General features: G+C 43.1%; 1 protein-coding gene across 1 annotated transcript in view; it reads right to left on the reverse strand.

Annotated features, from left to right (window-relative positions):
* The window catches only part of cntnap2a (contactin associated protein 2a), a 195,564-nt gene that overhangs the window by 148,488 nt on the left and 24,325 nt on the right, over nt 1-22,751 (reverse strand). Inside the window, exons 4-10 of the mRNA XM_045210319.1 lie at nt 18,485-18,678; nt 17,146-17,293; nt 14,287-14,339; nt 13,881-14,031; nt 13,463-13,647; nt 11,707-11,850; nt 11,186-11,444 (exon numbers count right to left, since the gene is read on the reverse strand). Of these exons, the coding sequence (XP_045066254.1) occupies nt 11,186-11,444; nt 11,707-11,850; nt 13,463-13,647; nt 13,881-14,031; nt 14,287-14,339; nt 17,146-17,293; nt 18,485-18,678 (1,134 nt within the window). The remainder of the gene's footprint in view (nt 1-11,185; nt 11,445-11,706; nt 11,851-13,462; nt 13,648-13,880; nt 14,032-14,286; nt 14,340-17,145; nt 17,294-18,484; nt 18,679-22,751) is intronic.

Consider the following 22,751-nt stretch of genomic DNA (forward strand, 5'->3'; position numbering starts at 1 on the left):
GTTTTGATTAACGTTACTCAAAGCAATAATGTTCTAGTCCAAATGCTGCACACCAAAGACGATCAGTTAATGAACTAAGCGCCCAAGTGGACTCTGCTATGCAGCAGAATACCACCCTTAGGTGCCATCTGGAGGAATTCCATAACAGTCACGCGCTACAGCGTACCTACCCAGTCAAGCAACCAAGCTCGCAATCGGAGCTCGGTAAACAAAGGAGTGAAGACGACAGAAGGTTTCAGACTTTGCCACTCGCAGATGTCCCTCAGTCTTCCCCTCTTGGCCATTCGGCACAGGGTAATATGGTGCTTCCTCGCAAACAAAGCCAAAGCTTCGCTTCTCCTCTTGGCCTTTCGGCCCACAATTGCCCACAGGATGAAGTTAACCATCCCCGCGCACTTGGCACGGAACGCCTTGACAAACTCGTCAAAAACTTCTGCACCTTTGACCCCGTTCCAGGTAAGCCAAACGACACTGAGACGTTGCTAGCAGACATAGAGGACGCCTTGGATGGCTACCCAAATGCTACGGGTGCTGACAGGCTTTACTTGTTGAAGAGAACGTCGAATAGACACGTGACAAGGTTCATTCGTCTCCAACAGCAACACGTGCAAAATGACTACGCTAATCTTGCCACAGCTTTGAAAATAGAATTCAGTGGTTCTGCGACTCACAAACACGACAGCTCGCTGCCTAACACTGTCAAACAAGCTCGGAATGAACACCCACAAGCTTACTATCATAGGATTCGTTCAGCTTACTTTGGCCTACTCACTGAAACCGGAGTGGAAGAGCTATTACCATTCAAAAAAATTATGTCGAACATGTATCCCACCTTCATTACCTACTTGGGTCCTACAGCCCACATTGGTTTGCCAATCTCAGAACTCAGAGAGCTTGCGAGCACAGCTTTTGAGGCATCAAAACTGCGCAGCACTAAGAGCCCTGACATCTCGATTTTGGAGTTTGAACAGGAGCACTGACTCCAGTTAGAGGGTGCATTATCAGGTATTGAAGCGTCAAGAGATGACGCAAAACAACGGTGTCTACCACGAAACCACGATACCAATACCCACCACGGTCGAAATAACTGTAAAGTACGTCGCCAGCAAAACGACTACCGATACAATCGACCGGATTGCTACATTCCTGCACCCAATCCACCCAAAGTGTCAGAGCACAAGGGTAACAAGAGTGAAAAAGGGTTCAATGACAACAGAAGCATACGCCAATACTCGCTAAAAGCTCTGCTAAAAGAATTTGATAAACATGAAAAAGACAAGTCACTATGACTAGACATGGAATTGCCGGACAACAGGTCCGCCAGCATTAACACCCTTAGCAAGGACGTCAACAATCAAATTACTCCCACTCTCACTTGAGACCCTATCCAGGGCTGCTCGATCAAGACACAAGCCCACAAGCTTTGTCTATTGTCGCTGATACAAATGTTGCGAAGAAAAAGGTCAAACACATCGCAAGAGCCAATATTCCCCAATCTGTTTTCACCGTGAACAGAAATGACACATCACGTCGTTGCGAACGACCACTCCACTTTGTGGGGAATATGACCACAAAACGTGACTCAAACAGCCCATACCTGGAAACAGTCCTGGAGGACTGCTTAACCTGTCATGTGCTAATTGATTCGGGCTCGTCAATATCGCTCATCTCTCAAACCTTGTTCAATGATCTCAAAAGGGCTTTGAACCCAGCTAAACGTTTGTCACATTCTCGGACACCAACACCCACCGCTAGTGGGGGGGTCCCAAGACACAACGGGGGGAATACTAGCCCAGACCCATGATGAGCCTCGTTGAGGCCGGTGGGGGGGTCGAGACTATGTGCAACTTCCCCATGAGAACATTGAGGAACGGACAAGCCCCTCGATGGGGATAACCTTAGAACACATCTGAGATATCACTGAGGTGTACCACACTGGTCGTAAAAGAAGTCCAGTGGACTTTCCACCTCCAAAACAAATGGCAACGATAATAATTCCTTGCCATGTGTAGTTCAACTACAATGCAACTAGTAAAATGCTCTAATCAGGTATTACGGTAGGGTAATATTTCAGAATACATCTGTAAGATAGCTGGTCCCCTTGAGTAACAGTACCAATGCCAGCAACAGTCAGTCCAGCTACAATCAGTAAGAAGGTCAGAGACCTAACAAGTCAAATGGCCCTTGACAACAGCGACAGAGGAGTTAGTAGTCACTCAGATTGCAACACATAGAAGGGAATTTCCCAAAACACTCTTCTGATGGTTAACACACATGCCACTAATAAATAGACAACTCCATTCAGGAGGAAAGTTATTAGAAGTCATGAACCATGATCACACCGCATACGACTGGTTCAGTGCTTATAGAGTACATCCGTCGTGAGGTTAGCTCCTCCGTGGATAATATAGCTATGAAATAGACTCCTTCATACCTATCGCCACTACAATGGTGTAAGACATCATGACCTGTCGTAAAACCACTACAGGTTCCCTCGACACCAATTCTAACTGACCTCCAGGCATTGACATGACAATGATCTGATTACGTCACACTCATTCTGAACAGTTCGCAGCCTACCAGGATACCTGGTTTTCTTTCCCTTGGCATGCGTGCTTGTGTAAGCATAAATGCACATTCAATGAGAATTTATGCTTGGATCACTTAAGGGTCAGCCTTGGTAAGGTTGAAAATTTACCCTGAGGCCTTTGATTCTACAGCTACCGTACTCACAAGTTTCTCCCCAGAAGTCCATAGGTCATCCCTGTAGACTGTCTGAAGCTAGTGCCTTACAACTATAGACTTATCATGTAGTTATCAACTTAGGATAGTGCCTAAGCAACACACCACTAAGTAGGAAAACTCTAGACATGACATTAGAGACAATGCCATGATAGTCATTTAGCCAAGACCATGGACGTATATAGAATACAGTCCAATTAGATGATTAAGGTGTGGTAACTATATTTTGTATCTCTTTTGTTTATGCTTTTATTCATTTTCTCTGACACTTAGTAAGTGATAGAGCCATAAACAAGTTCCCCATACAACCATCAGTTAGTTTCACAACGCCGCTCATTTGGGAAAGAAATGTAATTATGTATTTTGTGAGTGTGTAAAAGTTGTTAACATCTGCCGAAGGTACTGCAAAGATCGACCAGCCTGGACGACCAGACAATGGGTCCGCAATGGCGATCCCCAACCAGGACATCCCCATTCTTGTGGTGGCCTGCAGCTTGCAGAGATCCTCCCAAGGTAAACCACCAGAGGGGGACTGCAACGATGATCCATAACCAGGACATCCCGTGGTCATGTTTTTGGTGGGTTGCAACTTGCAGAATAATACCAAGATTGAACCACCAGAGGGGGACTGTCATGACTTGCCCTCATGGGTTGAGGATCAAAGATGCCGGCTAGGCAAAGGTTTGAACACCCCCTCTCCTTGGGGCCAGTTTTATGACCGGTCGTAAATTCCTTGAAGAAACTTTATTTTCCATGCCATGCAGTATTGGGAGAGGGTATTTCCCTGTGGAACAAAGGATGTCTTCCCGCCAAGACTCCAACATCCAAAAGTGGATAATGAAACAATATTCCTACTTCAAAGAATGTGGGAAATGGTCTGTGGGGACTTAAAGAACACTCATGTCAAATGTGTTACTATGTTGTGATGTCATTAAAGACGGTGGAACAACATAACTGTATCTCTGGGGGTGTACACGTCCCAGTTATGAGGTTTGCATTTAATTGTTGTATAAAATGAATGATTAAGTATAATAATACTTTTGTGAGGATAACAATGTGATTTTAACATTCTAGATGAGATGATTGTTTTCCATATTGATTTGTTCTCAGTCAGTGGCCATGCCCAGATCAGCACAAACATGATGGAACGCCCCTTTTACCCCGAGGGCATAAAAGCCTTGAAAAACAAATTAACAACAGACCAAGCAGATTACGGTATAAGCCGGATGTTGCAAATGGTTGAATTTCTACCAGACCAGGAAGTGTGAAGCTGAAGCTACACGGCTTAAAATGGTTAGACCAAGAAGACCAGGAAGCCCCACGGCTTAAAATGGTTGACACTCTACAGACCAGCAGACGTGAAGCGTGAGCTAAACGTTACAAAATGGTAAAACTATACAGACCAGCCGACATGCAGCGCGAGCTGAATATGGCAAAATGGTGAAACTCTGAAACTCTCATCCTCTACACGAGGTGAAGAAGAAGACAACGCACTAGACCTTAGCATTACCAGTCTGCAGCTGACATGTATAGTCGTTTAGAGAACTTTCACTAAAGACATGAGTTGGGAAGGACAATCCCTCTCAGACAACCGTTGGTACATCTGAAGTATCTATTCTAACAGATCAACTCTACAAACTACAGGGTACGCTGAAATAACCATTCTAACCACCACTACGACCAGAAACTCTACCAAGGACATTGGGATCTCTGGTGGGCAAACCAGAGTCCTACATCATCAACTCAACTATCAAGGATAGCTACACGTAAATACATGTTGCATTTTTAATCCGAATAAGCGGGTGCTAAACATTTGTATTTCCGTGAGCGTAGTTTCCAAAGTATCAACTACAGTTTGAATCTCTGTCTCTCCCTTCCAAGCATTCATGCTATTGTTAGTCCAGTCCACTAGGGACTGGACTAACAGCCATATCTCAGACTGCCCATCTTAATCTTTTCTTTTTATTGGCCAGTCTGCGATATGGCTTTTTCTTTGCAACTTTGCCTAGAAGGTCAGCATCCCGGAGTCGCCTCTTCACTGTTGACTATTTAATGAAGCTGCCAGTTGAGGACCTGTGAGGTGTCTTTTTCTCAAACTAGACACTCTAATGTATTTGTCCTCTTGCTCAGTTGTGCACCAGGGCCTCCCACTCCTCTTTCTATTCTAGTTAGAGCCAGTTTGCGCTGTTCTGTGAAGGGAGTAGTACACAGCGTTGTACGAGATCTTCAGTTTCTTGGCAATTTTTCACATGGAACAGCCTTCATTTCTCAGAACAAGAATAGACTGACAAGTTTCATAAGAAAGTTATTTGTTTCTGGCCATTTTGAGCCTGTAATCGAACACACAATTGCTGATGCTCCAGATACTCAACTAGTCTCAAGAAGGCCAGTTTTATTGCTTCTTTAATCAGCACAACAGTTTTCAGCTGTGCTAACATAATTGCAAAATGGTTTTCTAATGATCAATTAGCCTTTTAAAATGATAAACTTGGATTAGCAAACACAATGTTCCATTGGAACACAGGACTGATGGTTGCTGATATTGAACCTATGTATGCCTATGTAGATATTCCATTAAAAATCTGCATTTTCCAGCTACAATAGCCATTTACAACATTAACAATGTCTACACTGTATTTCGGATTAATTTGATGTTATTTTAATGGACAAAAAATTGATTTTCTTTAGAAAACAAGGACATTTCTAAGTGACCCCAAACTTTTGAACGGTGGTGTATATTTAAAAAAAATTCTAGGTAAATTTGACTACGTTTAATTGTTACTCGATGAAATTAATCATGTAACAATTAACTCATTAGGATTTGGGGCACCACGGAAGAAGTTGTTTAACGAGTTACCATCTCCCGAATTAAACTCTAAAGGTCTTTACCTATTAATATGTATAATACAGTCAACGTATCCTCTTATCAGTCTTATTCTGAACGGTCGTAGGCTTCTTGGATCTGCACGAACCCCAGCTTTACTTATGATTCAGCACTCACAAATTGGCTTAATTATTAATTTACTAGCTAACTAAATAATAACACAGAATAACATACACACCTAATACAGTGGGGGGAAAAAGTATTTAGTCAGCCACCAATTGTGCAAGTTCTCCCACTTAAAAAGATGAGAGAGGCCTGTAATATTCATTTTGTTAATCATAATGAATCATAATACTTTGCTCACGAACCACCGCCCGTTTGGAATAAGAATGTATTTACGTGTGGATGTCTTTGTTCGTCGTCTATCTCTGTTGAAACCAATCAATCCTTCTATGGGGAAGGGGTCGGTTGGTGTAAGGCTCTGGTTGTCCACCAGAGGTCACAATGTCCTTCTTCTTAGTTGTCCTGGTCTTGTATCGGAGTGTTCAAATAGAACAACTACTTAGCTCGTGTGGATAGTCAGAGTTTGGACCACTTTTACACGCACAGCTGCAGACTGGCAATGTTCAGGTTTAGTCTGGGAGTTGATTTTCTTCACCTCGTGTTGAGGTTCAACGTTCCAACCATTTTCAGACGTGTAGACCACCGTCTCACATCTTTCTGGTCTAATGTTAATTTCGTTACCTAGCCTTTCATGCACTCTGGGTAAAAGGGGCGTTCCATCAGGCTGGCACGATCTCTGAGCTCACTCGGGGCGTGGCTACTTACTGGTACAAAGCATCATCAAAAACTATGATCTTGTTAGTCAACTCCCGAGTGGCGCAGTGGTCTAAGGCACTGCATTGCAGTGCTAGCTGTGCCACTAGAGATCCTGGCCGCGACCGGGAGACCCATGGGGCGGCGCACAATTGGCCCAGCGTCGTCCAGGGTAGGGGAGGGAATGGCTGGCAGGGATGTAGCTCAGTTGGTAGAGCATGGCGTTTGCAACGCCAGGGTTGTGGCTTTGATTCCCACGGGGGGTATGAAAAAAAATATATATGTATGCACTCACTAACTGTAAGTCGCTCTGGATAAGAGCGTCTGCTAAATGACTAAAATGTAATGTAAAATGTTAGAAACTAAAATCACCTTCCTATCTTAACAAAAATACTCTCATAATTGTCCATATTATATACACAACGTATTGGATGAAAACTTGACAGATAAAGTGTGTATACTGTTCAAGTAGAGTTTTAATGACATCACAAAATAACAAACAACATGACCTGATTATTCTGTAGGTCCCCATTGACCATTCCCCACATTCTTATCATAGAAATATAGATCCAGTATTCACTTTTTGGATGTTAGAGTTTTTGCGGCAAAAGTCTTCTGGAGACAAAGGGACATTCCAATCAATACTGGAGAGCAAGAGAGAGATTCCCCTCCTGCCTAATTTATGACCGGGTGTGAGGTGTCAAAACCAGCCCTCTTCTGTGGGTGAGAGAGGGTCTGGTTATTGTCAGCCATTGCCAAGCTGATCTGAAGCCTTAGATCCTCACACAGGACAGTCATGACACTTCCCTTGGCATCCATGAATACACGCCACTGCACATTTATACCCTCCACACTAACTGACAAACAAGTCAACCAAAACAAAGGCAAAATCTACTGATATTTTGTAGACTTCAAGAAAGCATTTGGATCACTAAAAACAAATGTGGTTAAAATTGGCAACAAGCAAACAGACTTCTTCTCTCAGGGATGTGGAGCTGCTCAATTATTTTAAAACTACATTAATGAATTGGCAAAAACATTAGAAGAATCTGCAGCACCTGGTCTCACCTTACACAACACTGAAATCAAGTGTCTGCTGTACGCAGATGACCTGGTGCTGCTGTCTCCCACTAAGGAGAGGTCATCTGCAGCCAGACCTGGGCTCTGACAGTCAACCTAAAAAAACACAAATATAATGATGTTCCAAAAGAGGTGTCACGATCGTCGGATATAGAGGACCAAGGCGCAGCGTGGAAGGTGAACATACTTATTTATTAAATGATACACGAACAAAACAACAAATCGATACGTGACGTCCACAGGTGCAAACCACAAACCAACACGGAACAAGATCCCACAAACACTGTGGGAAAACCACCTGACTAAATATGGTTCCCAATCAGAGACAACCAGCAACAGCTGATACTCGTTGCCTCTGATTGAGAACCACTCATGCCAACATAGATATACAAAACTAGACTAGACACAACGAGCACAAAACATAAACTCTACACACCCTGGCTCAACTTAAAAGAGTCCCTAGAGCCAGGGCGTGACAAGAGGTCCGGATATCAGGACCACAAATACAAATTCTATTTGGACACTACACATATCTAGGACTAAATATCAGCAACACAGGTAGCTTTCGCATGGCTGTGAATGAGCTGAGAGACAAAGCAAGAAGAGCATTCTATGCCATTGTAAGGAACATTAAAATCGAAATTCCAATTAGGACTGGCAAAAGAAAAATCTATCAGTTATAGAACCAATTGCTCAATATGGCAGTGAAATATGGGGTCCACTCTCCAATATTGTGTTTACTTAATGGGACAAACATCCAATTGAAATACTGCATGCAGAGTTTTGCAAGAGTATATTGCAAGTGCAGAGACAAACTCCAAATAACGCATGTAGAGCAGAATTGGGCCAATACACCCTCCTTATTCGAATTGAAAAAAGAGCCATACAATTTTACAACCATCTAAAAACAAGTGAACCCAAAACATTTCATCACACAGCCCTGCAATGTCAACAGATGAAACAAGAGAAGAGACCCCTCGTCCAGCTGGTTCTGAGGCTCAGTTCACTAACCCAAACCAAGCCCATAGAGCCTCAGGACAGCACTGAGAAAATCTGGCCCAACCAAATTATCACAAAGCAAAAATAAAAATATATAACCTATTGGAAAGACCACAAAAAATATAAGTACAATTTAATGCTATTTGGCTCTAAACAGACGGTACACAGTGATGACGATCTGACCACCGTGCCTGATAGAAAACTGAGGAAAACACTAACTATGTAGACTCAGTGAGCACAGCCTGGCCATAGAGACAGGTCGTCACAGGAAAACCTGGCTGCCCAGAGAGGACAGGCTGTGCTCACTCTGCCCCCGGGGAGAGATGGAGACAAAGCTGCATTTCCTATTACACTGTGACAAATACTCAGACCTAAGAGAATCTTTCTTTCCCAAAATGATCATTCATTACAAAGAATTTCAAACTATAGGATTATTTATTGGGTGAAAAGCCAAATATGTGGCCTCTTTCACAGCCAGTGAAAAGCGCAAACGTAAAAATAATATTTTGGGGAGCTTTCATACCTTGCCATGTGGCTTTTCAGTCATGTTGAGACTGGCCTACTAATATTGTTTTTATTTATTTTTATTACTATTGTTGTTGTAGTTGCTGTTAATGTTAATTCCATTTCCATTACTATAATTTTTTTCTTCTTTAATGGTTGTATTATTGCTGTTGGTCCGACCACTGTTGTTATATGTGTACTTTGACAATGTACACTACCGGTCAAAAGTTTTAGAACACCTACTCATTCAAGTGTTTTCTTTATTAGACATCAAAACTATGAAATAACACATATGGAATCATGTAGTAACCAAAAAAGTGTTAAACAAATCCAAATATATTTTATATTTGAGATTCTGCAAATAGCCACCCTTTGCCTTGATGACAGCTTTGCACACTCTTGGCATTCACTCAACCAGCTTCATGAGGTAGTCACCTGGAATGTGCATTTCATTTAACAGGTGTGCCTTCTTAAAAGTTAATTTGTGGAATTTCTTTCCTTCTTAATGCGTTTGAGCCAATCAGCTGTGTTGTGACAAGGTAGGGGGGGTATACAGAAGATAGCCCTATTTGGTAAAAGACCAAGTCCATCTTATGTCAAGAACAGCTCAAATAAGCAAAGAGAAACGACAGTCCATCATTACTTTAAGACATGAAGGTCAGTCAATACGGAAAATGCCAAGAACTTTGAAAGTTTCTTCAAGTGCAGTCGCAAAAACCATCAGGTGCTATGATGAAACTGGCTCTCATGAGGACCGCCACAGTAATGGAAGACCCAGTTGCCTATGCTGCAGAGGATAAGTTCATTAGAGTTAACTGCACCTCAGAAATTGCAGCCAAAATAAATGCTTCAAAGAGTTCAAGTAACAGATACATCTCAACATCAACTGTTCAGAGGAGATTGTGTGAATCAGGCCTTCATGGTTGAATTGCTGCAAAGAAACCACTACTAAAGGACACCAATAATAAGAAGAGACTTGCTTGGGCCAAGAAACACGAACAATGGACATTAGACCGGTGGAAATTTGTCCTTTGGTCTGAAGTCCATATTGGAGATTTTTGGTTCCAACCGCTGTGTCTTTGTGAGATGCGGAGTGGGTGAACGGATGACCTCCGCATGTGTATTTCCCACCGTAAAGCTTGGAGGAGGAGGTGTTATGGTGTGGGGGTGCTTTGCTGGTGACACTGTCTGTGATTTATTTAGAATTCAAGGCACACTTAACCAGCATGGCTACCACAGCATTCTGCAGCGATATGCCATCCCATCTGGTTTGGGCTTAGTAGGACTATCATTTGTTTTTCAACAGGACAATGACCCAACACACCTCCAGGCTGTGCAAGGGCTATTTTACCAAGAAGGAGAGTGATGGAGTGCTGCATCAGATGACCTGGCCTCCACAATCCCCCGACCTCAACCAAATTGAGATGGCTTGGGATGAGTCGGACCGCAGAGTGAAGGAAAAGCAGCCAACAAGTGCTCAGCATATGTGGGAACTCCTTCAAGACTGTTGGAAAAGCATTCCAGGTGAAGCTGGTTGAGAGAATGCCAAGAGTGTTCAAAGCTGTCATGAAGGCAAAGGGTGGCTATTTCAAGAATCTCAAATATAAAATATATTTGGATTTGTTTAACACTTTTTTGGTTACTACATGATTCCATATGTGTTATTTCATAGTTTTGATGTCTTCACTATTATTCTACAATGTAGAAAATAGTAAAAATAAAGAAAGACCCTTGAATGAGTAGGTGTTCTAAAACTTTTGACCAGTAGTTTAAGTAATTTCACTTGCCTTGTCAATAAAGTCTATTGAATTGAATTGAGAGAGAGAGAGAGACAGAGAGAGAGAGAGGGAGGGAGATTTCATCGATCACATCAGAGTTGGAAGGTTTAGTGTGTCCTTGTTAACCTTGCAGTCTTGTGTTTCTAGTGTTTCGTTTTTAAGTATCTCCTCACAAGGCAGACAAGTGTATAAAAAAACATAATATTTGCACACTTTACACACACAATCATGTAATTAGCGACCATCAGTGTCTCCTCTTTGACAACAGCATCAAAACAACGTGCGGCGTAACCACAGGAACGACCTTGATATAATGCCATCTGATTATTGCTAATTAGTCATTAGTTGTTAGAGGCAACCATCATCGCTACCAAGATGGCAGGATTGGAGACACACAGACGGCTGTGATGGGTGGGTGTGTCTGTGTGTGTTCTCTTCCTACCCAATGATATGTCTATCCTGGTGTTCTTCGTCTGCGTCACGTTGAAGTGAACTCCAACCTTCCCATCGTCAAGGGCGATCTCAAGTGTTCCGTCATCAAGGTTACTGAAGAGGAGGAGTCCGTCAGCGTTCCAGGTGCGGAATTGGAAACCCAGTGATACTACATCCTGATTGGCTCTTCCCGGGAGCTGCAAGAAGCTGGTGGCGTTGAAGAAAACTGTGAAGGAGTGAGACGCCACGCAAGAGAACGACAGATTACGCTAAGGAGAGAGAGAAAGAGAGAGAGAGAGAGAGAGAGAGAGAGAGAGAAGATGCTCATCATTACTTGTGATTATCATTAGCTGATTGCTTTCATCAAGTCTTATGTTAAGAAGGTAAGATGAAAATGTATTGTACCAAGAGAGAGACGGACAAGACAGAGACAATGACAGGGACGGAGACAGAGATGGAGACAGAGAGACAGAAAAAAAAGAAACAGAGAGACAGACCATGACAGTGTGTGTGTGTGTGTGTGTAACTTACAAAGCTGGAAGTGTCTAGCTTCTTGCGTCGTGCCAGATCAGTGATGTTATCTCCGTTGTAGTTGATGCTCTCCATACAGCCTCTGAAATTCTTCATCCCATCTCCCACTGGCTTACCACTGTAGGGCATGCCACCAAAACTCAACTACAGTAGAGAGAGGGAGAGAGATAAGATAAGTCATAAAAAGAGGGAGAGAACAACGTATAAAATAGCATTTTGACATGCTGTCTTCTAAGAGGGATTCTATGTTTTTCCTTTACTGTCTTAGTGCTCCTTAAATGTTATTGCATGTGTCATCATTCAGTGTGTGTGTGTGTGTGTGTGTGTGTGTGTACGTGTGTGTACTGTGATGCTTCACTACCCATATTAATTAAAGCCAAGAGCGTACAAGGGAATCCAGGCTTTAACCAGACACACCAAGGGCTTAAAAGATTGACTGGGTAGTTCTGCACTGAGTAAAAGCAGTCACGCTGTCAGGAGTGACTCAGTTAGTCAATGAATCAACTACCAATATCCTCATCAACCGTCACATTATACCCACGTGTATATGCATGCACATTCGCTTGTTGCACATCCGTTTGTTTGTATGATATTTCTTGGGTATTTAAAAATCAATTTCCTGTTGTAAGTGGTATTAGTGTGCAGTACTGTTTCATTGCATTAACATCCAGCATTAATTGTCTAATATGGATTAGTCCTGATGAGTGAGTGTAACTCTAATTTCCTCTGGTATCAAGTACTACTCAAAGTACAGGAAACAAATCGAACCGCACACACTGGTAATTATAGCTGACGCTTGGAGGAAAAATGAAAGAGAGAGAGGGAGGAAAGGGAGAGAGAGAGTAAGGGAGAGAGGGAGTGAGGGAGAGAGAGAGTGAGGGAGAGAGAGAGAGAGTGAGGGAGAGAAAGAGAGTGAGGGAGAGAGAGTAAGGGAGAGAGAGAGTAAGGAGAGAGAGAGTAAGGAGAGAGAGAGTAAGGAGAGAGAGAGAGAGAGAGAGAGAGAGAGAGAGAGAGAGAGAGAGAGAGAGAGAGAGAGAGTGAGTGAGTGAGTGAGGGAGAGAGAGCGAGAGAGAGTGAGGGAGGGAGGGAAGGAGAGAGAGAGAGAGAGTGAGTGAGGGAGGGAGAGAGAGAGTGGGAGAGAGAGAGTGAGGGAGAGGGAGAGAGTGAGGGAGAGAGAGAGAGGAAAGGGAGAGAGAGAGTAAGGGAGAGAGGGGTGAGGGAGAGAGAGAGAGTAAGGGAGAGAGAGTGAGGGAGAGAGAGAGAGAAGAAAGGGAGAGAGAGACTGAGGGAGGGAGAGAGAGAAGAAAGGGAGAGCGAGTAAGGGAGAGAGAGAGTGAGGGAGAGAGAGAAAGAAGAAAGGGAGAAAAGAGAATGCAGTAGAAAGAAGAAGTGGAGAGAAAGAAGTGACAGTATGACACTGACAAGCGGAGGAGGTTGTTAAAAGGGTGAGTCAGAGATGAGACAGAGGAACATGGGGAGGGAGGGGTGAGTTGACTGCTGTGCTCTCTCAGGACAGAGTGTTAATTAGTCTTACATTATGGCTGTTATTGGTCTAGACTGGAGAGGATGGGAGGAGAGAAAGGCAGGGTTGCAGGGAGGGAGGGAGGGAGGGAGGGAGGGAGGGAGGGAGAATTACTGAGAGACCCTCTACATACAAAGATAAAGTAGCCAATGTGTCTGCAGCGGCTTCTGAAGCAGTGGAACAATTATGTGTGTCTGTGTGTGTCTGTGTGCGTGTGTTTCTTTAGCTTCTTACCTCGTAGTCTAGATCCAGATGGTCAAACTCTCCGTTGGTTCTGAAGTGTTGTGTGTGTGTGTCCAGTGTGAAGTTAACGTTGCGTCGGTATCGTTCAATCACCACAGAGTGCCAGTGGTGATCATCCAATAGACTTCCAGACGTCACAGAGGTGTGGCCCAGGATCGAACCGTACTGGTTACTGCCTGGAGATCACAGGATTAAACACACATCAGGACAGTGTGTGTGTATGTGTGGTGTGTGTGTGTGTGTGTGTGTGTGTGTGTGTGTGTGCATGTGTATGTGTGTGTACGTGTGTGTGTGTGCATATGTGCATGTCTGTGTGTGCATATGTGCATGTGTGTGTGTGTGTGTGTGTGTGTGTGTGTGTGTGTGTGTGTGTGTGTGTGTGTGTCATGAGCGTGTGTGTGTATTATACCTAGGTTAATCTGCAGCAGTAGTTTGGCCTTGCATAGCTCCAATGTAATATAATCTCCTTGCTGTCCCTCTCCATGTAGAATGACTCCTTCACTTTCTGATGTCTTAAACTTCAGAGCGATCACATCCTTTATAATCTTCATCTTCTTCACCTGGGGTTGGAAACAATGTTTTATATATTACAAATAATAATGTATTTATTTTATAAGTCAGATTAAATATAACTGACAGACTTCTTCAATTCCGGTCCTGGTATGTTAGTGCTGGGCTGGAACTAAAGCCTGCAAACCCCAGTAGCCCCCAGTAGCTCTCCAGGACTGGAATGGAAGAATATGGTCTCAAAGACTTAAGTGGAAGTAAACAGAGACAGACATGACTACATAAAAAAGGAAGGATTTATTTCTTACCTTAAATCGGTAAGATATAACTCCCTGTCCATCAAAGTTTATTACGTCTGCCCCTGAGAAAGAGAGAGAGAGGGAAAGAGAGAGAGAGAGAGGGAAGGGGGGTTGAAGTTGAAAGGAGTAACAGAGAAGTGGAGACGGAGGATAGGAGATGAGAGGTGGAGAGAAGAGAAGAGAGGGAGGTTAGATAAAATTCACTGCTGCTCAAATTTCATTATCATCATCACCACATCTGTTTGAGTGGACACGGGAGAGAGGTGTGTGTGTGTGAGTGTGTGAATGTGTGTGTGTGTGTGTCACTGCCATATCTATTTGAGCGGACACAGACGGGTAGAGTACAGGGAGAAGGTTAGATAAGAGGGCTCAGAACTGATTGGATCACACACGCACACACACACACACACGCACACACACACACACACACGCACACACACACACGCACACACACACATGCACACACACATGCACACACACATGCACACACACACACACACACACACACACACACACACACACACACACACACACACACACACACACACACACACACACACACACACACACACACACACACACACACAGGACCATGGCAAGCTGCTTTAATGGAGAGTTAATGGGATAAATTACCATGCATTAATGGGATGGGATAAATGAACAGCTCAGAAACAGGTCTGGAACCTGCTGGGTTAGGACATAGAAAGAGGAAACATTCTAACGCTGTGTTGGAAAAAATTAGGGAAGAAAGAGAGAGGGATGAGGGGAGAGGAGGGAGGGAGCAATATGATAGTTTGAGTGAATTAATGGCAAGTAGGGATTGAAGGAAGGATGATGGAAGGAGGGAGAGAGGGGGAGAGAGAGGGATAATGTCTATTGGTTGACTAAGTGAATGGGAGATAGGAACAGAGGGAAGGATGATGAGAGGAGAACCTGAGCCTGATGACTCCTTGCTGTCCCCAGTCCACCTGGTCGTGCTGGTACTCCAGTTTCAACTCTTCCGCTGCGGCTATGGAACCCTGACCTGTTCACCGGACGTGCTACCTTGTCCCAGACCTGTTGTTTTCAGCTCTCTCTCTCCGCACCTGCTATTTCAACCTCTAAATGCCCGGCTATGAAAAGCCAAGTGACATTTACTCCTGAGGTACTGACCTGTTGCAACCTCTACAACCACTGTGATTATTATTTGACCCTGCTGGTAATCTATGAGCATTTGAACATCTTGGAGAAAAATCTGGCCTTAATGGCCATGTACTGTTATAATCTCCACCTGGCACAGCCAGAAGGGGACTGGCCACCCCTCAGAGCCTGGTTCCTCTCTAGGTTTCTTCCTAGGTTTCTGCCTTTCTAGGGAGTTTTTCCTAGCCACCGTGCTTCTACATCTGCATTGCTTGCTGTTTGGGGTTTTAGGGTGGATTTCTATATAGCACTTTGTGACATCTGCTGATGTAAAAAGGGCTTTATAAATACATTTGATTGATTGATTGACTGATATTATGTTTTGGCTGAGTGAATGAATGACGGGGAGATGTGCTCTGACAGGAAAATCAGAATGCACCAACCGCTTTCACACACAGACAAGAGACTGATACATATCCCTACGCAGTGTGTGTGTGTGTCCTTACCCCCACCATCACTCATATCTGTCAAGCAAACACAAACATTAGAGAAGCAGCCCGAATCGAATTCTATTCGTCTTATCATCACTTCAATGGTCCACAAACAAGCTAAAGCACTGTGTGTGTGTGTGTGTGTTTGTGTGTGTGTGCCAGTATGTGTGTGTGTGTTGGTGTGTGTTTGTGTGTTTATCGTTATATTGTGTTATCATCACTTCAAGCAGCAGCCCTCAAGTAAAGGAAGCACATATCCCTGTTGACATTGTCCCTGTCTCTCCAGGCTGTCTATCAAAGAATGTCTTCTCCTTTCAACTTAAAACTAATGTACACTAAAGAAGTAGAGAAATGAAAACCTTTCACTATGTCTTATCAGAATAAAGAACGTGTTTGTTTGTGTGTGAACGAATGAATGAATTACATTTTATTTTCTTGTCAATTCGCCAGTTGGCTACCCATCCCTTACGGGATTAATTGACACATAAACAAACATTACAATAATTCACTGGGATATTCAGTGATAATTCTTCAGGTGTTCTGTGCAGTGCGCACCACATAAAGAGTGAAAAATAAATCAATACATAATAGTTAATAAGGTTATCCAAGCAATAATTATATCCATGTCTGTGTGTGTGTGTGTGTACGTGCCTGTATGTCTGCCAGAGTGTGTGTGAGTGTGTGTGTTCAGAGAAGCTAATAGAAAAAAGTAATAACTTCACTGGAATGAGAAATGTACGCGTGTTACTTATAGCGATAATTTATGCCAAGTCTTAATTGAACATTTCTTATCAAAATCAATTTAGCAGTCCGTAACAGGATGAGAGAGAAGGGTCTGGAGTGTGTGAACTCCAATGGGGATAAGGGTGTGTGTGTGTGTGTGTATGTCTGTGTGCGTGTGCGTGTGTCCATGTGTGTTCTGTTTTGACAGTCCATAAATGTAATTCCATCTTCATTTATGTAGTTGATGTAATTAGTTCATAATGAAGACCAGTGCTGATGACATTTCTAGTGAGAGATGAGACTCAGACTCAGGGACACATTGCTGTAACATCCTACTGATTATATTGGTCTTATGAGGTGTGTGGCGGTGTGTAATGGAGGTGGCTTGTGTGAGAAACTTCACTTAGGCTTTAGCTCAGTGGGCTAACACAGTCTTGTGGCACACAGACGACCAGGATTCAAACCCAGTGAGTCACCTTTGTGTGTGTGGTGTCTGTGTGTGTTTGTGTGTGTGTGTGTCTGTGTGTGTACTCACAGTAGGAACAGCCGTAGACCTCTATGCGGAGGCCGATGCGTCCCTCTCCACTCCAGTCCAGCGGTACGAAACGCAGGAAACGGCCCACAATGCCTTTTGCCAGGTCGTGTCGCACCACACTCTCCGTGTTGGAGTTGCCTGAGAAGGCCTGCAGAGATACAGAGAGCAGAGATCACTTATCACATACTGTACTACATATGTGGGGATGGGCTTGACTGAACAACCCTGTCTTTTCCCAAGGAACACTTGTCCTTGGTAGCAGTTCTATGACGGGTTAAAACTTTTACCTCTCTTTCTCTCCATCCATCTCCTACCCCAAATTCTATCTCTCTCTCTCTCTCTCTCTCTCTCTCTCTCTCTCTCTCTCTCTCTCTCTCTCTCTCCTCTCTCTCTCTCTCTCTCTCTCTCTCTCTCTCTCTCTCTCTCTCTCTCTCTCTCTCTCTCTCTCTCTCTCTCTCTCTCTCTCTCTCTCTCTCTCTCTCTCTCTCTCTCTCTCTCTCTCTCTCTCTCTCTCTCTCTCTCTCTCTCTCTCTCTCTCTCTCTCCCTTCCATACTTCCTATTTACCCCCCTCCCTCTCTTCTCAGCATATGCTTCCAGGGTAGAGCTCTTTGTGTCTTGTTCCCTTCTTTAGCCAGACGGGAGCTTTAACCAATATATTCGTCTAAGCTTCATCCTATTGTGCAGAAATGAAAACAGGACTTATCTACCATGGATACAGCAGCCTGCCTTGAGAATACTTTCTTTTTACATAGCAGTTTACTTTCTCGCCCTGGCGAGGTACAGGATTTAACAGAAACTCCATCCAAGACAATCTCATCCTTTCTGCCAAGTTCTGTCTTTCACGTAGGTGTATTGTACTGAGTGTGTGTGTGTGGTGTGTGTGTGTGTGGCCGTGTGTGTGTGTGTGTGTGTGTGTGTGTGTGTGTGTGTGAGAAAGGTTAGAGAAAATGATCAGATGAATATTAGTTTAGTCTGTAATATTTACACTTACACCGGCGCTAAATTAAAAACCAATATAGATGTCACATCCCTTAAAAACAGTTACACAAGCGATGTAAGATAGATGGTGTAATAATTTTTAATTTGCAGAAATATTAAAAGCAATAGATCAGGTTTAATGGCCGAAACATAACACTGTTGAATTAATAATGAGTCTCAAACGATGATGACGCAGCACACAAAAACAACAGCTTGATGTTCCCTCCAGTGGAACAGAACACATTTATCACTGGTGGGTTTCCACACAACAGAACCATGATCAGGTCATTTGGCTGATTCCCATAGGAAAACACACACGCACATACAAGTACACACACACACTGGTTTTGTGTTACCTACCCATATGTTTCCGTCCTGGTGATAGGGCTTCCAGTTTCTGCCCGTGTCGCTGTAGAGCAGCCTGTACCTTGTTGTCCAATCAGAGCTGCTGTACCTGCCCTGTGTTGCCACGGCAACCACCTGTCTCCGGCTGCCCAGGTCCACCTGGAGCCACGGATAGCTGTCGCTGTCCTGGGGAGACCAGCCCCCCGCACCTGGAGACAGCGACACAGGTAACATGAAATAAACACAGGTAAACATTATGTAAACACAGGTCAACTTGATGCAAACACAGGTCAGCTTGACGTAGACACAGGCCAACATTATGTTAAACAGGTAAGCACAGGTAATCATGATGTAAACACAGGTAAACATAATGTAAAAATAGGTAAACTTGATGTAAACACAGGTAAACTTGATGTAAACAGGTAAACACAGGTAAACTTGATGTAAACAGGTAAACACAGGTAAACATGATGTGAACAGGTCAACACAGGTAAACATGATGTAAACACAGGTCAACTTGATGTAAACAGGTAAACACCGGTTAACATGATGTAAACAGATAAACACAAGTAAACATGATGTAAACAGGTAAACACAGGTCAGCATGATGTAAACAGGTAAACACAGGTCAACATGCTGTAAACAGGTCAACACAGGTCAACATGATGTAAACAGGTCAACACAGGTCAACATGTTGTAAACACAGGTAAACATGTTGTAAACACAGGTCAACATGATGTAAACAGGTCAACACAGGTCAACATGATGTAAACAGGTAAACACAGGTAAACATGATGTAAACAGGTAAACACAGGTCAACATGATGTAAACAGGTCAACACAGGTCAACATGATGTAAACAGGTCAACACAGGTCAACATGATGTAAACACAGGTAAACATGTTGTAAACACAGGTCAACATGATGTAAACAGGTAAACACAGGTCAACATGTTGTAAACACAGGTCAACATGATTTAAACAGGTCAACACAGGTCAACATGATGTAAACACAGGTAAACATGATGTAAACACAGGTAAACATGATGTAAACAGGTAAACACAGGTCAACATGATGTAAACAGGTCAACACAGGTCAACATGATGTAAACAGGTCAACACAGGTCAACATGATGTAAACACAGGTAAACATGTTGTAAACACAGGTCAACATGATGTAAACAGGTAAACACAGGTCAACATGATGTAAACAGGAAAACACAGGTCAACATGTTGTAAACACAGGTCAACATGATGTAAACAGGTAAACACAGGTCAACATGTTGTAAACACAGGTAAACATGATGTAAACAGGTAAACACAAGTCAGCATGATGTAAACAGGTAAACACAACTAAACACAGGTAAACACAGGTCAACATGATGTAAACACAAGTCAACACAGGTAAACACGATGTTATAAACTGTGATACAGTGCCTTCAGAAAGTATACATACTCCTTTACTTATTTTGTTGTGTTACCTCCTGAATTCAAAATGGCTTAAATAGATTTTTTCTCTACAGACACTAGCCCTTAATGACAAAGTAAAAACATGTTTTGAGACATTTTAGCAAATGTATGGAAAATGAAATACAGAAATTTCCTTTACATAAGTATTCACACTCCTGAGTCAATACATGTTAGATTCACCTTTGGCAGCGATTACAGATGTGAGACTTTCTGGGTAAGTCTCTAAGAGCTTTGCACACCTGGATTGTACAATATTTGCCCATTATTATTTTCAAAATTCTTCAAGCTCTGTCAAATTGGTTGTTGATCATTGCTAGACAACCATTTTCAAGTCTTGCCATAGATTTTCAAGCAGATTTAAGTCAAAAATGTAACTCAGCTACTCAGGAACATTCACTGTCTTCTATGGTAAGCAACTTCAGTGTAGATTTGGCCTTGTGTTTCAGGTTATTGTCCTGCGGAAAGGTGAATGAATCTTCAGTGTCTGGTGGAAAGCAGACTGAGCCAGGTGTTCCTCTAGGATTTTGCCTGTGCTTGGCTCCATTTAGTTTATTTACTATCCTGAAACCCCCCCCCAGTCCTTAAAGATTACAAGTATACCCATAAAATGATGCAGCCACCACTATGCTTGAAAATATGGAGAGTGGTACTCAGTAATATTTTGTATTAGATTTGCACCAAACATAACACTTTGTATTCAGGACCAAAAGTGTATCGCTTTGCCAATTTTTTTGCAGTATTACTTTAGTGCCTTGTTGCAAACAGGATCCATGTTTGGAATATTTGTATTCTGTACAGGCGTCCTTCTTTTCACTCTGTCAATTAGGTTAGTATTGTGGAGTAACTACAATGTTGTTGATCCATCCTCAGTTTTCTCCTGTCACAGCCATTAAACTCTTTAACTGTTTTAAAGTCAGTCACCGTTGGCTTCATCAGGCCCGGCGGCAGGATTAACTCGGCAAGGGGGCATCAGAAATGACTAAGGGGGCACAACTATTTTTGCTTGATGATAACACAGGATGGATATTAATCAATAGTACAATTACACACAATGTATTTGCAGCCACGCATGGCTGTCTTGCCGCAAGAATACAGGCTACTGCACCGCTTTACAAACATGGACAATTCATAACCAGCTCAAGAAATTGCAAGTTATGACAACGCTACACAGCTACATGCACGATACCTATCAATGCGATGCAAAACAGTTGCTAATTACCGTAATAACACTTCCCCATAACAATACAATGCATTTCCAATCACGGAAAGCAAACAATAATTCTGCCTTGCAGGAATATTCCAGCCACTCTCTGCCTTTGAACCACGCGCTACAAAATTAAATTTTTCTCCCACAGTACAGGCTGGTTCGGTATTTCCCCAGACAAACCTGCACTGAGGTCATCAGGCACTAACAGAGGCGTCGGTGCTTGTAATATGCTGGCGGTGCTTGTAATATGCTGGCGGTGCCGCTGCTAGGTTCGGTCTTGGCGGCTGCAGGCCCCTCCTCGGGTTGGTTACCTCCTATGTCACCAGGCTGCAAGACGGTTGCACAGGTGCCTTTGCTGCTGGGCTTGGCGGCCTTGGCCTCGGTGATTAGCGTCGGCTCAGCGGCCTTGGCCTCTGTGGCAGGCTTCTCCCCCTCCCCGCCGCTTTGATCCGATGCTGCCGTTGTGCCCTGGCGAAGCCACTTTCTAACATCCATCATGCTATCAGCTACCTACCTAACTGTTAACATTAGATAAATTCCATCCAGCTGTGCAGTGATTTTGTTTTTCAACTGGTAAAATGTGTATGATGCACGTATGATGCGTGCAAGGGAGTTGCATGAATGAAGCATACAGAACAAATTGGTTGGGCATGACGGAGGGGGCAGATTGCGGGATAGAATAGGGAGACAAAACTCCCTATATTCCAACCAAGGGGGCATTGCCCCCTTTTGCCCCCTCGTGCGCTGGGCCTGGACTTCATGGTGAAATCCCTGAGTGGTTTCTTTCCTCTCCGGCAACTGAGTTAGGACGGACACCTGTATCTTTCTAGTGACTGGGTGTATTGATACACCAAGTGTAATTAATAACTTCACCATGCTCAAAGGGATATTCAATGCCTGCTTTTTTTTAACCCATCTACCAATAGGTGCCCTTCTTTGCGAGGCATTGGAGAACCTCCCTGGTCTTTATGGTTTAATCTGTGTTTGAAATTCTCTGCTCGACTGAGGGACCTTGCAGATAATTGTATGTGTGGGGTACAGAGATGAGGTAGTCATTCAAAAATCATGTTAAACACTATTATGAGTCCATGCAACTTATTATGTGACTTGTTAAGCACATTTTTTAATCCTTAACGTATTTAGGCTTGCCATAACAAAGGGGTTGAATACTTATTGACTCAAGACATTTCAGCTTTTCCTTTTTTATTAATTTGTACAAATGTCTAAAAACATAATTCCACTTTGACATTATGAGGTATTGTGTGTAAGCCAGTGACAAATAAAATCCAAATGTAATCAATTTTAATTCAGGCTGTAACGCAAGAAAGTGTGGAAAAAGTGAAGGGGTGTGAATACTTTCTGAAGGCACTATATATCTTACAATCCATCTAGGTGGGCATAACCCTTGCTCTAGACTACAAGATGTGTGATTGAAACAGAATGCCTTTCTCTCTTCACTCTAACCATCACTACACCCCTCTCCCTCCCTACCTGTGTTGTGGTCTCTAGCTAGAATAAAAAAATGTATGCAGTCTCTCTCACGAAGCTCTTATAAGTCAAAGTGAAATGATGCAGAAACACAAGAGGAACACAACTTGTAGACAGGG

This window comes from Coregonus clupeaformis, chromosome 34, assembly GCF_020615455.1.
Source record: "Coregonus clupeaformis isolate EN_2021a chromosome 34, ASM2061545v1, whole genome shotgun sequence".
NCBI lineage: Eukaryota > Metazoa > Chordata > Actinopteri > Salmoniformes > Salmonidae > Coregonus > Coregonus clupeaformis.